Here is a 16,767-nt window from a genome sequence, read left to right as displayed (position 1 = left end):
ATGGTGCCTCAACCACTTCCCTGGGCAGCCTGTTCCAACGCTTAATAACCCTTTTGGTGAAGAAATTTTTCCTAATAACCAATCTAAACCTCCCCTGGCGCAACTCAAGGCTGTTCCCAGTACATTTCTCCCAGTTCATCCTGTTGTTCTCCAGAAGATGCTTCTAACCTCCTTCCGCCTGGTACACCATGCCTAACTGTGCTCCTCTGCTGGAAGTATTCCTCAACCTTTGGTCCACGGACCTCAGAAGCGGCCCACAAAACAGAAGGGAACATCTTCCTACCAAACAAGTGAGCAAATTCAAAAGTTTAGCATGGAAAAGGTCACTGTGGCAGCTGTGCAGGAAGCAGCCTAGAGCTCCTCCTGAAACCAGTTAGTCGATGCCCCTGTTAAGACAGGTTGAGAAACACCGCTTGAGCGCACCGTGACAGTTCGAGCACGCTGTGAGCCAAACTCACCCAGACTGAGTCACCAATCCTCAAGTGTGGCTGGCAAGGACTGCTTGTGCAGCAGTTCTGCAGAAACCTGCTCTTTCCAGCTGGTTGTAGTTTGGGTACAGCCAGCAGAAATTTATTTGTCTCAGTGGAGGAAAAGATCAGTTGAGAACTAGTAGCAAAACGAAGATCTGCTTAATGGGTGCGGGCCTAAACTCATTTTTCTGCTCGCTGTTTTCTGGAAGCGGCTGAACGTCAGGCAGCGGCAAAGAGAGGTCCCACAGCGTGTGGAGTTGGGATGCAGACACGTAACAACCTGCACGGTCAGTCCAGTCGGTTACTTTACTTACGCTCCCCATCCCCAAGGCACTGCCTTTAGAAGAAAAAAATATGCAGGCTCAGGTTTACAGCTAATAACATCGCCTCAACTACGCAGCAGATGATTTATGACAGCTAAAACGTAGCTACTAACAAAGACTATAAGTATTATTAACCTAATATGTTACCTGACTGTATTTTTATGAATACCAAAAAGTCTTTCTTCAATTCAGCTTTGTATTACAGTAAAACTTAGCGTTTAGGCATGTACCAGATTCCTCCCAGCAGCAGTCAGCTGCACTTAATCAGGTATTTTGACCGCCACGAACTGTTACTATGAGCACAGAAAAAGCAGTGCAAGGCAGAAGAGCACCAAGATTAAGCTAAAAAGGAAAAACAAACAAAAAAAATCCAGCCAGCCACCAACAAACCCTTTAAAAAAAGTCAGCAGCCAAAAGGTTCCCTAAGAACTTCTCATCGCACCAAGTTAAAAACACCGAAATGATTCATTTTCACATATTGATCTCCAGAGAGCAGAGCAGGTAACAAGTTAGTCAATTCATTAAAAAAAAAAAAAAAAAGACATTTTCCCTTAGAAAATAGAATATGTAATTATGTTCTTATTGAAGATATTCTTAATATATAATTCTCATAATCTCAAAGACGTATATATAAGAACATCCATCTCATGAAAGAAAAGAAAAATCATAGCGCTTACTGGAATAAAGAAAAACATTCTTCAGGACACTCTTTTTGCAATTAGTATCTCATTGAAGGTATTCCAACAAAGCTAGACACCCCTTTTTCATATACATATATATATATATATATGTATGAATGACAGAATAGAACTCTAAAATTGTATTTAGTTATTGTCCCGACCTGATGTTAGAAAGCATCTGTCATTCCAGTGGCCAGTCCAGCCCAAACCACGACAGTTATTTTGTTTAGTTTGACACCAAAATAATACGAAAATACAGACCAGAAGGTACAAATAAGACTATGCTCATTTCCCATGGGCAAAAAAAATTCTTTTCCCCTCTGTACCCAAATCAAAGTGTGAGTTTTCCCACACTCCAGAAAATTAAAAACACAGGGAAAAAGTCGCGTTGGGTATCAACCTTCAAGAATTTTGTTGGGATTTATTTTCTTGCACTTGAGCAAGGAAGTAAGCCATGCTATATGTCTGAAGAACACGTCTTTCTATGCCAGCATCACATTTCTGACCACGTCTAATACTACATGGCTTCAGAAGAAGTCATGAGGTTTTCTTCTTCAGGAGAAGAAACCTCATAATGGGTGTGAGAATTACCATGACGTGATACCTAATCACGCACGGGTGGCTTCTTCAAGAAAGTCCCAAGTCACGCATCCTTCACAAAGCAACCCTATGTTTTCTCAGCATCAAACATCATCAGATGCTCCTAAACTCTTCCCCCAAATTGTACTTTTCAACTAGAGTTATTGTGCAAAAGTTTTATCAGCTGTATATTACAGCACTCTTTTTCTTGCAATAGAAAGGGCTACGGCCCAATTCAACAACCTTTATACCCGACCACATCCCTCACCCAGTTCCCCTATGTTTTCAGGTGTCTCGATTTATTTTTTTTTAATTAACAGATAAGTCATTCTCCATCTCTTCCCACTTTATTATCTGTTTCCTGATGACTTCTGCCTTCTGAGGGAGGAAATGATCAAACCAAACACAGGCACTCAGTCACAAAAAGTGACCTCACGGTGTATCATGACATTGTCATATTTGATAGCTACCACCTCACTTAGATTTCACATATCCCAAGTAATGAGTGCTTTATATGAAATCTAAGATCAGAATTACTTTTTACATCACTGGAGAAGACTACGACAGCTTTCCCAGATACCTGCTGCCCATGACAGCTCATTAACACACCGAAAAAATTCACAGGCAAGCTCCAAAGGAACGTAAATCATAACAAGTGCTATTGGGTCACAAACAAACAAGTTGAAATAATCCAGGAAGAAAAAAAAAATAAAAAAAAAATTAATCAAGAGAGTTATCTGCAACACCACGACCTAACTTCCCATTCTGCACCAGGAATTGCCTTGGAAACTGGGGATGTCAGAAAGAGCTCATGGGCCCAAAAACCTCATTCTGTCACCTCTGTTGGTCTAACACAAGCTACTACTTCTGCTTCCAAAAACGTACCGTTCTCATACCTTTTACCCATCACATCTTTACAACCTCTAACTTAAACAGCCTCTTATTGCTAAGAAAACGGTGACTTCTGCCTCAATGCAAAGCCACTGGGGATACTGACCACAGTCCTGGGATAGCAGGCTGTTCAAGTAAGGGAAACTGATCCTCTTCAGCTCATCTAGCTTCTCCTTCAGCTTCCTGACTTGACTGTCAGAGCGGCTGATCCTCTGCCTCAAAAGTTTCAACTCTCCGTTCTTCTTTTCTACCTGCTCACGCAAGCAGCACACCTGACTTTTGCTCTGCCTGGAGGAGAAACAGTACGAGTGGAGGGAGTCGATGAGTTTGCAAGCTCCTGAGGCCGACATGATGACCTCGTTGATTGACATGGGGTTGGCATCCGTGTCACCCTTTCGTCCCACCACAGCCTCAGCAGCAGGCTGAGGGGTAAGGTCTGCTGGGGATGCCGACAAACCCTGGGAAGGTTTCTGAGGAGTCGCAGTGAGGGATGAAGTAGGGGAGCCTTCAGCTACGGCCTTATCGTGTCCCATAGGATGGTTGCTGCAGCTTGGTTCCACGTCTCTCTTTGGCCTTTTCCTTTCTAGCTGCTCTTTTGGGAACGACGGCCTCTCTCTGGCATGCTTAGAGGAGAAGCTGTAAGAATGAAGGGAGCCAATGAACTTGCAAGCACCAGAGGCAGGAGGTGTGAAGTCATCGACTGACACGCCACTTCTGTCTGCTACCCAACTCCCCGTCCACGTGGTTTTGGGACAGTCTTCCACAGAAGATCTCTCAGACTTTTTCTGAGGTCCAGGCTTTGCAACCAAATTATCACCTAACATCCTTCTCCGAGGGCTGTCTAGCTGGCTGCGGACGTTCTCTTCCTCTTCGGACATTGATCCAATTTCCGCTTGCAAAGTCACCTCCTCCATCTCTGTCGTCCCTTGAATCACCATGAAGTCCTGGCCAGAAGACGAGGTCCTCTGAACTACCTCACAGCCTCCTTCCCTTGGGTCTTCTCCATCCTGCTGCGGCACCTTGCTCGCTATTTTTCTTATGCTTCTGACATAATCCAGGTTGTCGTGTTTTTCCTCTGCAAGCTGGAAGATGGTAGGGACAGCAGTGGGCTTCAGCAACCGGTGCTGGTCTTCCAGCCGCTTAGAAAAACTGTCTTTGGTGAAATGCTCGCTGCAGAGAAACGAATACTTGGTGGGAGTCCAGTTGTCTCTCTGAACAGCTTTTAGCCACTGAATCAGACGCTTTGAATCCTTCAGAGGGAATCTGAAAAACAAACAGACAAAAAGACATGAAAAAATATAAGTCGCATTTTGGAAATCAGAAGGGTTAGTACTTTTCGGTTTAGGGAATTCTCACAAAAGCTATATTTTAACAGGTTATGCTCATTTGAGAATTATTTCACTTTGGTTCGAAACACTCGATATTCATTCCTGCCATCCACAGCCCCACTTCACCAACAGCGCCCAACCAAAAAGCGCCGTTTCCCTTTTCATCGGCAACCGACCCATTATCCAGCCACTCATCCATCCCAGGACAAATGTAGCAGCCCGGGGGAAGAATGAGGATGTGACAGGCACCGCAACACCCGCCTGGGCCAGCGCGTCGCCCACCTCCGGAGCCCTGCTGATGTTTAACACTGGGTGCATTTCATAAGGTGTAAAACCGCCCGGGCTGAAGGAAGAGCCAGAGGGGATGAACGAGGTGCCTCTCCCAAATCCTCGGCGATGAGGACACCTTGTCCTGGGGGCTCCCCCATGGCAGCACCCCCCCCGGCGCGGCGGAGGGAGGGGGCCAGGCCTCACGCTCGGCCGGGGCCCCAGGCCCCGCGGCGGCCGGGGGCTCCCCCCGCTGCCAAGCCAAGCTCCGCGGGCGTTGGGGAGCCCGGAGCCGGTCGCAGGCGCCGAAGGGAAACAAAGGGCGGCCGCTGCCGCTCGGGGCCCGGCAGGGAAAGCGCCGCGGGGGCGGGCGGCCGTCCCCTGCCCGGCCGGAGCGGAGCCGGGGGATGAGGGAGGACCGGCCGCGGCACCTGCGGGGGGCCGGGGGCGGCGGGGCTGAAGCGGGCCGGGCGGCCGCTCTCACCTGTGGAAAGAGACGGCGCCCTGGTCCGTCTTCCCCTGCCGGTTGGAGCAGTTGGCGGCGGCGCAGCAGATCACCATCTCCGCCCGCCGCCGCCGCCGCCGGCCGGGCCCGCCCCGGCCCCCGCCCGCCGGCCCGGGCCGCCGCCAGCCGTACAGCAAGATGGCGGAGCCAGGTCACCCCGGCCGCCCCTCCACCGCTGGGGAAGGGGTTTCTGTACGGCGCTGCCATCAACCAAGATGGCGGCCGCCATACGGCCGCCGCCATTTTGACCGAGGCGCCGCCGTACAGCGCCGATGCTGTGGGGCGGGTGGGGAAGGGAAGGGGATCGCTCCCGGTGCCGCTCGCTTGCCTTCTGGGTGCTGCAGGGCGTCCGCCTCCCGACGAGCCGCCCGGTCCGCCGCAGCCGAGCCGCCAAAGGCACCTCCGAGAGGGGCAGGGGGGGTTACCCCCCCCGGGAAAGGGGGGCGGGGCTCAGCCGGCTCCGTACGACACGATGGTCGCGCCCTTCTGTCGAAACTTCCCCGGGCGTACGTGTTATGGGCCGCTCCCGCCAGCATCGTGCGGAACGAGCGGGGCCCTTACGCTCGGCCACGCCGCCTCCCCCAGCCCCGGCCCCGCTGCCCACCCGGTACCTCTCCCCCTCCCTGCGCCGCCTCTCCGTACGGAAAAATGGCGGCCCCCAGTGCGCGGAGGAAGCCGCGCGGCGTGGCGCACGGTGATGAGCGCCGCTGGCAGCCAACCGCCGCGGAGCCCGGCGGCTAGCGGCGCTCCCATTGGGTGGGCGCCGCGCTCGCGCCTGAAGCCGCGCCGGGCCGTATGTGTCGGCGAGGACGGCAGCGGCCGCAGCCCTCGGCGGGGCCGCCGCCATGGACGCAGGTGGGTGGCGGGGGCGGCCCCTTCCCGTGCCGCGGCCGGGGCACGGTGGCTGTTTGCCGCCTTAGGAGCCCGTGGCCCGGCCTGTCGGCCCTCGGAGGCCTACAGTTTCCCGGGGCGGCCCAGGCCCGGGCGGCCCGGAGCGGCGCGGCCTCCCCCGGCACCGTGAAGTGCGGCCCCCGCCCGGCCGGCGGTCACCGCTCCCCGGCCTTGAGGGGCCCGGCGGGGCCCGGCTGCCTACCTTAGCGGGGAAAGGTAGTGGGTCGGGGCAGCCCAGCCGGGGCTCTGTTGCCGCCGGTGCAGGCCGGAGCCCTGTCAGTAGGGAGGGGGATCCCTCCCGTCCTTCTCCGCCTGGCTCTCGCCGTCCGTCCAAGAAAGCTCTTCGGTGCTGTTTGGCGGCTGTCCGGGGAGCGACCCGGAGGACGAAAGCGGTGGCAGGGCAGGTGTCCCTGGGTTCTGCTCCCCAGGCGCTGCCACTGCCTTCGCCGCGCTGGGGGTGAGGGCACCGTGGCCACTCGTCACCTTTACTGAGGTTTGCGATAGAGGTTTTGCTTTGGTACAGGGGGAGGAAAGAAAGGAGTGTGTTGACACTTGGGCTGGGACTTGCTTCCTCCCAGCCTTTGCGTAGTAACAGCTTTCATCCACCCTCTGCAGAGATAAGTGTTGTTCCATAATAACGAACATCTTCCTGTGCCGTGTGGGTTCCTCCTCCGCGCTGTGGGAGCGTGTGTCTGTGGGGGGAATCCGTAGCTCCTGTCCCTCCAGACTGCTGTTTGGCTTGTTTGCCCTCTCGGTGCAGCTGCTGCTGTTATCAGTGTTGGTAGCGTCCCGACTTTCTGCCTGGTGCATCCTTGCACATCGTTGCATCCAGTCTCTAGTGCCTGGCAACAAAACGCATTCCAGCACGTGAACTTACACAACCTGAGCTGGGAGATATGTTTGCTTTCCCTTTTTGTAAGCGTTATGAGGCTTATCAAGGGAAGGAGAACCTCGCTGTGACAGACAGTAGGGCTGGATCTTCTCTACGCAAAGAGGAGGGGGCTCTCTGGGCTTTGGAGCAATGAGAGCTCAAGCCCCTTGGCATCCAGCCCTGCTCCTGAGACAGTCAGGGGCCTGATGGGCAGACTTTGAACTGTTTGCTCTGGGCCTCCAAGAAAAAGCACCATTCTACAGTAGACTGACTTTCCTCCCCGTCTGTCTCTTAATTCCTTGTTGTTGCTTAGATAATCGGGTTTTGTTTTGTTTGAAAGAGCTTAGGAGAAAGAAGAGACTTAATCTTTCTTTTGCAAAGGCCAGAAATAAGGCTTTAGGCTGTTTTTTGGTTATCTGCTTTCTGGGCGTTTTTCAGCAATGAGCTTTACTACACAGTGAAGTTACCTTCTCTTCTTGACTCTCTTTTGAAACATTCTACAGCCAGTAGCTTTCCTCCTTTCTGCTCTGCCCTGGGTGATGTCCCTCTGTCAGCTGAGGGAGGTGATTGTCCGTCGCATTTCTCATTCTTTTGTGGAGGCTGAAGGAGTCAGGGAAAATGTGTCTCAGCCCTTGCAGGCACTCCCTGAGAAACATTACAGTATCGGAGAGAGAGGCCTCTCTAGAGACTGGGGGAAGCCCAAGAAGCAGTTTGGGAAGTGAGTTATTGCAAAGCCTGGTTTTCCTTCATATGATGCTCCAAACCTCTGCTTCAGTATTTTGTATAAAGTTTTTCAACAAAACATCTAAGCTGCTCAGGCAAACTGTAATGAAAGATGATTGATGCTGGAGCGAAAATCAGCTGTTTTGCTGTGCAAATGGCAGGGAAAATCACATGCCATACATCCGTTCGAGTCATCAAAGTTTTGACTTGTTGTTATTTGCTTACCAAAGCTGATAGAAAACCACATGGCTTTGGTTTTGGTAAAGCAGGTAAAGTTAGTGGCTGTCAAGGACTTCATACTTGCCGTGAGCACGTATCTTGCCTTCAGCACGTCTGCAAACTGGCATCACCGGTCAGGGTCTGCTCTGTGATGCCTGGCTGCGCTTCTGTGTTTGTTTATGTGGGAGCTTATTAAAGGTTGGGCTAATGTTTTTAGCTCAACTTTTTGTTGGGCAGCTTAAGAATATAGGAAGAGAGGCAAGATTTCACCCTTTACCCTAATTCTGTGTATTGAGGCAGTTTTTCTTGGTCTATGTCAAGATGATGCTATAGAGCTTTTCAGTAACCCTGCATGTACTCACATTTAGTACGCTGGTATTGAAAGTCACTGGTACCGCAGGCGCATGCTGGGTGCGTCAAGGGTCGGTTCCTTGCGCTTCATACAAAGCAGGCTTTTCTGGTGTGGCCTGTTATCTTATAACTGAGCAAATCTAACCACACGTACAGAAGTGGAAGAGAATTCAAACACTCAGGCTTAATGCTGGTATTTAATGCGGGTTTAGTTTGAATTACCTTTACCTAGGTTCTATAATATAGATGTTTTCTGTAGTGGCGCATACAAAGCTTTGTCTTTTCCATCAGAGCTTTCTAGGGAGTGTGTGGGATGAGAAGGTGGCGCGGGACACTACGGCAGACCCTGTGGAAGGTGTGCCCATGGGGCAGAGATCCAGCTAACCTCACATCATTCACCACATGCCCAAGGCTCCTGGAAAGCGAGGCTGCCTTTCTGAGAGTGTGCTTTGCAGGGCTGAAACTCTTGGCTTCTTAACTGTAAATCCGCTGTGCATGGAAAGAAGTTGAACTGTTGTATGTGATGTGTGCTCAGATTTTCTGCGGAGGCTGCTGCTCTGCTGTCCTGGATGCTCAGAGGTCAGTATTTAAAATAGATTGAGGGCTTCTTGAAGGTGAAGTTTTGGAGTGCTGCCTGAGAAATTTGCTGATCTTTTGCAGCTCCGAAGGGAGCATCTTCAGATAAGATTTCTGCTTGGTGAATTTCCAGTTTAATTTATTTCCAGACCCTTTGCCTTTAAGAGGGAGTGAAAGGCTCCTGGGCAAGTTGTGACGCTTTTTGTACCCCTCCCTGAATTGTTTGGATCCCACTGGCTCATATTTAGCTCGCTTGGGCAATAGCACAATGGATGCAGTTTTGAAAAAGTGCCAGTGTGTCAGGAAGGTAGATGTTTGAAAAGGAAACACTTGGTGGCTTCAAGTCTTGTGGGGAGTTTGTTGCTCCCATTATGAAATTATTGATCGTTTGAATTTTCCTGCCTGCGAAGGTGAAACTTTAACTTCTGCCTTTAACGGTTGTGCCTTTTCAGATGGTGGCAAGTATTTTCTTCCATAAAACCAACATACGCACTAATGTCTGACCCCATTTTTCGGACGCGCAGCTGAACCTACAGGACCTTTGCGCGGAGCCCAGATGTCAGGCATTCAGCTGCAGGACCATAAGGCTGGGACTCTCCTCGCGAATGTGCAGTGTCATGGCACATGCAGTTTGCATGTGCCGCATTCCCTGAATACGCAGCTGGTCCAGCGGGCAGCCTGGGAATCCCTCCCGCCTGCTGACCCCTTCCTTTGATTGAAGGGGAAAGACTCCAGCAGATCCTTGCCGTGAAGCTGCCAGTTGCAAATCCTGTGCTTGCTGAGGAGCTGGTGCCCTGTGAAACGTGGAGCCACAGAGGATGTAACATTTGAGAAGGCGAGGAAGCATTGCTAGGAAGGAGAAAGAGGGGTGGTGGATAGCTTGATAGTTTCTCTGTAGCATCCTTGTTTCAGTAATTTTATTTAAGCTATTTGAGGCTCCTTTGGCAGAGAGCTGGATGCATGGCAAGCTTAAGAACTGACAAAATAAACCCACGAAATATTCCTTGGAGCTTTAAAACCTGAGAACTTCAGGTTTTATGTTAAGATAGTTTCTGGTAATGCCCTGAATTAAAAAAAACCTACTAGCTTCCCTTTGAGCTATCAGAATAAACTTGTAATGTCTCATCCCAAAGGGAAACTTCTGAAAATTAAGGGAGAAAGTCAAATGTGGTGCATACTTGAAAATATCTGCAGAAACCACGTTGCTTTCTTCCCTGGAAAGAAATCTCCAACATTGAGCAAGGAAGGGGATAAAAGTAAGCCAAGCTATTAAATACAGACGCAGAAGGTGTGGACTGCTGGGGATTCGTGAAGTTTGGCTAGCATACGGTAAAGAAATTTTTAATTTCCCTGCTAAGGTTTGTTAAAGGAAAAGACTGCATTAGTTTGCTGGTACTTTTCTGTGCAAGCAGAATTGCCTTGCTTTAGCTTGCTGTTGAGAAGTCACATCACAGGATGGAAATGAGTGGCCCACACTATTGTAAATGTGCCTGAAACAGTCTATAGACTAATTCGCACGAGGAACGTGCTTTAAATCTTTTGGGCTAGGGTTAGGACCAGAGTCGAATTGAAAATTTCATTTAGAAGCCTGTTTTCATCCCTATTCTGCCAGGGTTCCTGCTTAAACAGTAGTTGGTCTCGGGGGTGGTGTCTTGCTGCTGCTACTTACTTATTTTGTTCGACATTTGGAATTGGAATTTCAGGTTAGAGAGCCCCAGGGCAAAAGGCCAAAGGAGGCCAAAATGTCTTGCGTAGATTGTTTGCCCCAGCACAACATGGAGTATCCTAGATGTCTGAAAGAAGGGGGAGCAGAACCTTGTGGTGACTTCCTAGAGCTATCATTGATGCAAATCGGCCAAGTTATTATTTACTGGTGCTCCAGATGACACTTTGGAAAGCTAAGCAGGGAACGATTGGGAGGAAAGCTCATCTACGAAGGTCTTCTAGGTGTGAGAAGGGTGAGGTCTGCTGTGTAGGCAGCACCAGAGAAAAGCAGCAGGTGACTCCTGGGAAGTCAAAAGTGAGGTGTACACCGTGGAGGGTGGTAGCTTTCACAGAAAATGGGGCTGAGGAGCTTATGGTCGTTTAGTCCGTTGCCCTGTTTTAAACTCATGTCGTGTTACTGCAGATTTTATTGCATTTGCTGGGAGAGAGATTTTCAATAATAGCTTTAAGAGTTGCAGAAAAGTCTGGCTTAGTTCTGCTTTGCATTTTTGTTAAAGAGTTCACAGCTACAAAATTAGACGGTTCATTTCCAGGCTTCCAAGACCATTTTGAAGTGCCTTATTTCCAAATACAGACCTAGTGGAGCATGGTTCATGCAAATCTCCTTTTTTTTTTTTTTTCTTTTCTTTTTTTTTCCCTCCTCATTGCCTGTGTCTCTTGCATGAAAGCTTAGGCTGCCCTGATCCAAGGGCAGCCTGTGCTGCTGAGTCGTTCTGTAGCAGTCCTGTAAGAGGAGGTGGATATCTGGGCACTGATGGATGCCATGCTGTGAAGGGAACCGGTAAAATATACCTAAGGTTTGCCTCTGAACAGCTAAGGTACACCTCTGCACAGCTCTGCCTTCCTCTGCTTGTGGAGCAGCCGGGGGTGAGCCAGGGCTGCGTCAGCTCTCTGTGTCTTCCAGAGTCGGTGGTCGCAGGGGCAGCCGTACCGTGTCTTGCCAGCTCGAGCCAGGTGCTCTGGGTGTGCAAGGTGCTGGCCCAGAGCAGCTCTGATTCTGTAGTTTTGTATGATTTTTTTAAAACCCAAGGAAAAGCTGCGAAAGGTATGTAATTTCTTCTTTCTCTTTCTAGCTACTCTTACCTATGACACTCTCAGGTTCGAGTATGAAGACTTCCCTGAGACCAAAGAACCCGTTTGGATCCTCGGCCGGAAATACAGTGTTTTTACAGGTATTTTGCGTGCACGGTGCAACATGCTCTAATGCTCTAGAGGACATCGTTAGTTTTGGGCTTTGCTTTCTGAGCAGCAAGGCAACTGCAGAGTGTGTGTGTCTCTTTGCTGGCAGAGCATGCAGACTGCAAGTGCCATGCTTCTCTCTCTCCGGCCATCTCTGTGGGCTCTGGAATATTTTTGGGCAGTAAATTATCATTGTGACTTGTGTCATGGGGCCAGGATGGTTGAGGAAAGGGGATAGCTCGGGAACAAGGCAGGAAAATGGTTTACTGCTTCATAATTTGCCTATGGCCATGATTTCCTTAGGTTGATTGCAGCTATTTTTTGGGGAAAAAAGAAAGTTTCTTCTGCACAGCGGCACTGCCCTGATCCTCAGCCAGATTTTGCCTCTCTGGGCACACAGACCGAGTGAGGAGCAGATTGCTGTTGTCACTGGGGGAGGTGGGTGGGAGATGGATTTAGCTGTGTTTGGTGCTACCCTCACATGTGTGCCTTTTGATACTGAAAAATTTTCAGAGAAAGAAGAGATCCTGTTGGATGTGACCTCTCGGCTTTGGTTCACCTACAGAAAGAACTTCCCTGCTATCGGTACGTACTGTGGATGAGTCTAAGTGTATCCTGGGAATGAAGATAATCTGGTGATCTCTACCTAATAAAACAGTCCCCACAAGCATAACGTTAATTCATTTCCGCTTATAGGAATCTGAAATGCATTTCGTTTAATTGATAGGATAGACTGATAATGAGAATTCCTCATCCCCTTGGATATGAGGGATAACAGTGACTTTAAAAAGGACACAAGAATGAGTTTGGGAAGCCTACCTAGAAGTATCCTTTCTTTGAGCAACATGAGAAGATTTTTGTACTTCATTAAGTCCTACATAAGTCTAACGTGAAATATTTAATGATGGTCTTGGGCTTGAGGTGGATTAAAGACATGAAAGCTAGAGATATGATACAGAAATTACTGCCTTTTTGCATCTGCTCTGGACTACGTGGGGGGTTTTGTTTGTTTGTGTGTTGTTTTTTTTTTTAAATGCCTGGAGTGGCTGTTACACACAGGAACTGTAATATGGGGAACATTTCCCTCCTCGAAGGAGGATGTCTTGGTTCCTTAAGATATTCTGCATGGTCTCTTCTGTGGTGTGGTTTTCTGTATTGACTGGAAGGGATATCAGAAGAGATCTGAGAGCAGGTAAATGGGATTCCAAGCCCCATCCATGTCCTCGCTGTCAATGTCATCCCCGGCAGTTGATGAGAAAAATGGCTCAGGTTTGGAAAAGAGACTTGGTAGCTGGTCCTTCTAGCTTGTTCTGTTCTTTCCCTACTGGGAAACCCTTTGCCTAAGAAGCTATGAGACATCTTTGATGCAGTTTAATCCCTTTAAATTCACGTTTGTGAGCCATATTTAAACATGCGTTTGAAATTGAAGGGTTAGCATGTGTTTAACTATGGCTCACAATTATGATTGGGGTTTCTGCGCGAGTTATTAGAGGGTGGGGGCGGGAAGAAATCCCATTTTCTGAGTCATTTCCCATTTACAGTATAGATACAGTTTGCATGTCATACAGTAAACCTTTTCCTTTTTCAGTCTTTCTTTTCCCAGTCATCCCTTTTATCGTTGGCCACTTACCCTCTGAAGAGCTCACAATATTTAAGTGGGCAAGCACAGAAGGAAGGGGAGTGTCTTATGCTAATTTTGTAAAGCAGTACCAATTTTGGATGTTGCATATGTTATAAATTGCTGGCAAAATTATAGAAGATAGCTGCTGACCATCCGGAAGGTGATTAAATAGTTCTCTTTGATGATTTTTCTCCCTGGGCTTTTCATGCAAAGTAGTTGCATGGGATTGAAATTAAAAAGCAGCATTACAAAGAAACTACTTCTATCAGTGGTGCTAAGGCGCAGCTGACTGCGTGCTTGTAAGACAGCTCACTTGCTCCGGTCACACTAAATATTTTATCTATGAAGCTTGCAATAATAGTCAGAGCTTCAGTGGAGGAGCAGCAGTTTCCTTTTCAAGTTCTGTCAGGGAAATACTTCCAGCCTTGAGGCTTTTGTCTCAGACTTTCCAGCATGAGCTAATATCCAGCTTATTCTCCAATTTTATGTAGGTTGTGGGTTTTTTTGTTGCTGGGGTGGATTTTTTTTGACTGTTGGCATTTTTTTTTTGGCCTAACTATGTTGTTCGCTCTGGAATCTCATCCAGTGGTAGCCGCTTATGATGTGGGAATTCCTTGGGACTGGTTTGTTTTACATGATGAGTTGCCTTCTTAGGATGAGGATTACAAGGAGTCACCTGTAACAAGCACCTCTGTAGAAATGTGTCTCTGAATTGGGCTGGGAGCCTGCAACTAGGTTCAAGGGCTGTCGTGCTCCCGAGAAATTCAGCTTGCTTTCTGCTTGCATTGTTTGGATTTCTGTTTGAAGTTTTTTTTTTTTCTCCTTTCATTCAGTCTTAGAGGGCTTTCTTTGTTTGTTTTTAATAAACACTGATAACTGCATTTTTGTTCCTCAGCCTTGGGTATGTGAGCTAAGGTAGTCCTTATTCCCTGCCTGACTTCTCGGGTGAACCTGCTACCTCTGCAGGCTTACAGCGCGTTCATTTCTTCTCCCTCTTGGTACTGTTTTACTATTTATTACATATTTATTTTCTGTTCTCATTTACAGGAGGAACCGGTCCCACATCTGATACTGGCTGGGGCTGTATGTTGCGGTGTGGCCAGATGATCTTTGCTCAGGCCTTGGTTTGCAGGCATTTGGGAAGAGGTAAACCAGCGCACAGCCCATACTGACTTCCAGCGCCACGTGTTCCCACAAGTGCAGTACTTGTAAGGGCAGCACGTAACTCAGCTGGGAATTGCTGAGGGCTCTGTGTCTTTTTCTTCAGTTTCCTCAAGTCCAGGGCTGTTGAGAGAAAAGTCTACTGGAAAACCAGCAGGTTTTTCCCCGCTGTCTACAACTCTGCATAGATACAGTTGTCCAAGCCTTAAAATGAAGTAGAGCCCTGTAACATGCTGGTTAAATCCGCATACTAGATTTTTCTTTAAGGGTTTTTTATATAACTGAAGTTTAAAACAACTTAGATTGATTCTTGTTTATAGTTCGGTTTTGTCACAAAGCCCTCACTTACTGAGAGTAGTCTCCTCTCCCTAAATACTTCTGTTCTTGTGCTTGGCCCATGCTTGGTCTGTAAGGAGCTATAGTGGAGTGGTTTTTTGACAGTTGTTGATGGCCTTCAAATTTGTAGGGGATGATTTTTGTAGTGAGGTTGTCAGAGGAGAAGCTGCTGCCCCAGCATTTGCACACCGTTCAAGGAGTCGCGCACACGTCACCCGAGTCTCTAACTGCTCACACCAGGGTCCCTTTGCAGCGGGCAACCCCAGTGAGTTGATGGGTGCCCCTTTCAACTCCTCGCACTCACACATACTCTTGGGTGTGCTCCCTCCTGCTTCAGGCTCAACCCTAGGCTTCCCACAGCAGAGTCCCAAGCTTCAGATTTTATAAAAAAATAAGTAATTTAATTGAAAGGTACAGCAGCAAGCTCAGCCCAGGCAGGGTGCCTCCAAAAAGGGGCAATTACACCCTTGGGATCTCTACACGCACCCCTCACGTGCTGTTCACATGTCTGATAGTCCAGTGGTGATTTTTGGTCTGGAGTCTTCTAAAACCTTCTTGGATTCTTCTTCTGTGTCCAGGCAGGTTGGCTGTTGACTGCTCTTATCTCATTGATTTGCAGTCTCTGCCGAGGCTTGTAGCCTCCTTATGTTCTGGTTTACGCTTCTTGTGCACCTGCGCTATCTGGCAGAACATGGGGAACTGAAAAGTTCCAGACTTGGGGAAAACACTACTAAAATATCAGTGTGTTATCAACATTTTTCTTATACTAAAAGACTAAACACAGCACTGTACCAGCTGCTAGAAAAATTACAATGAAAATTAATTCTATTGTGGCCTAAAGGCTAAGCAAACAGCATAAATCACATCATATTATAATCTTAAGTAAGTTATTCTGATTAAAACTTACTTCTTTAAGCTAAACAACTAATAACTGTCAACAGAGGTCACCTGTTTTTTCCCAGAATATGTAGCTCGTGCCAGTCAATGAGAAATTGTAACACTATTTCCCATCTGTGGGCTAGAGGTACAGTTGGCGTTTTCTGTGAGTGATATTCCTTTACCTCAGCTTTGAGACTGCTTAGTTTTCTTTTAAAATTAATCCTTTGGCGTTGGGAATGCCTCACATCCCTAGTAATAAGATAGCAACATGAAAATCGAGTCAGTTGATGGATGCACATGGAAGAGAATTGTAGCTTGCAGCCTCTAGTTGCTAATAAATATTGTGTTTTATTTCATATATTCTCTTCTCTCTTAGACTGGAGGTGGATAAAAGGGAAGAGGCAGATGGATAATTACTTCAATGTTCTTAATGCCTTCATTGACAAAAAAGACAGCTACTACTCCATTCACCAGATAGGTAAGAGTCAGTGCTGAAAGGCGTGGAGATACTCTGGGTTTTCAATGAATGTAGAACATCGCTCCGTGTTTGTTTTACTGGCTTAGCCAGAGAAAAACCCCAACGAAGGTGTCAGGTAGTACGTGATACTTGTTTTCTGACGTGATGTAAAACTACCACTCTTTATTATGGATTGTGATGGATCTTTCTTCTTGTCTCCATTAAGGCCGTCAGGTTTGCCTAATGCTCTAGGTTATATTCAGCATCACTTTCCGTAACCTAGCTAGCTAAGGTGAGAGGAACTCGCGTTGTTGCTGTTCTCACTAGGACCTTGTAAAACGAGAAGATGATTGAGCGAAGAAATTCTGAGAAGTAGCAAATGGACTAAGGAAGGGTCTCACTTTGATACAAACTTCCCTGGCAAATAAAAGAGAAGCAGCCTGTTCCAGTTTTTCCTATGGGGTGTTAAGGCACCTATAGCTTGAGCAAACAGAACTGCAGATTACAGGGGTGGTCCTGGTAATCAAACGCTCTTAAGTAAAATTTCTTCTGAGGTAACATTCATAGAATCATAGAATGGTTTGGACTGGAAGGAACCTTAAAGATCATCTAGTTCCAACCCCCCTGCCATGGGCAGGGACACCTCCCACTAGACCAGGCTGCTCAAAGCCCCATCCAGACTGGCCTTGGAACACCTCCAGAGATGGGGCAGCCACAGCTTTTGTAGGCAGTTGC

At 48.0% G+C, this 16,767-nt stretch overlaps 2 protein-coding genes across 7 annotated transcripts in view; one reads left to right on the top strand and one right to left on the bottom strand.

Annotated features, from left to right (window-relative positions):
- The window catches only part of THAP4 (THAP domain containing 4), a 22,190-nt gene extending 15,775 nt beyond the window's left edge, over positions 1–6,415 (bottom strand). For 2 of the 6 annotated variants that reach the window (XR_012587444.1, XM_074590295.1), the window contains exons 1-2: positions 5,023–5,189; positions 3,050–4,206 (exon numbers count right to left, since the gene is read on the bottom strand). Coding sequence is in view for 5 of the 6 variants with exons in the window: in XM_074590295.1 (XP_074446396.1) it covers positions 3,050–4,206; positions 5,023–5,099 (1,234 nt within the window). In the remaining variant the exon portion in view is untranslated. Of the gene's footprint in view, positions 1–490; positions 808–3,049; positions 4,207–5,022; positions 5,199–5,371; positions 5,684–6,136 lie in introns of those variants that run through there. The other 4 variants (XM_074590296.1, XM_074590298.1, XM_074590297.1 and 1 more) reach the window with 4 other exon arrangements.
- The window catches only part of ATG4B (autophagy related 4B cysteine peptidase), a 23,342-nt gene continuing 12,256 nt past the window's right edge, over positions 5,682–16,767 (top strand). The window contains exons 1-5 of the mRNA XM_074590300.1: positions 5,682–5,898; positions 11,473–11,571; positions 12,092–12,163; positions 14,247–14,345; positions 15,952–16,053. Coding sequence (XP_074446401.1) covers positions 5,889–5,898; positions 11,473–11,571; positions 12,092–12,163; positions 14,247–14,345; positions 15,952–16,053 — 382 coding nt within the window. The 5' untranslated portion in view covers positions 5,682–5,888. The remainder of the gene's footprint in view (positions 5,899–11,472; positions 11,572–12,091; positions 12,164–14,246; positions 14,346–15,951; positions 16,054–16,767) is intronic.

The sequence above is a fragment of the Larus michahellis genome, chromosome 6, assembly GCF_964199755.1.
Source record: "Larus michahellis chromosome 6, bLarMic1.1, whole genome shotgun sequence".
Lineage (NCBI taxonomy): Eukaryota > Metazoa > Chordata > Aves > Charadriiformes > Laridae > Larus > Larus michahellis.
Note: the sequence above shows the minus strand (reverse complement) of the source record. Positions and strands in the feature narration are given on the sequence as shown.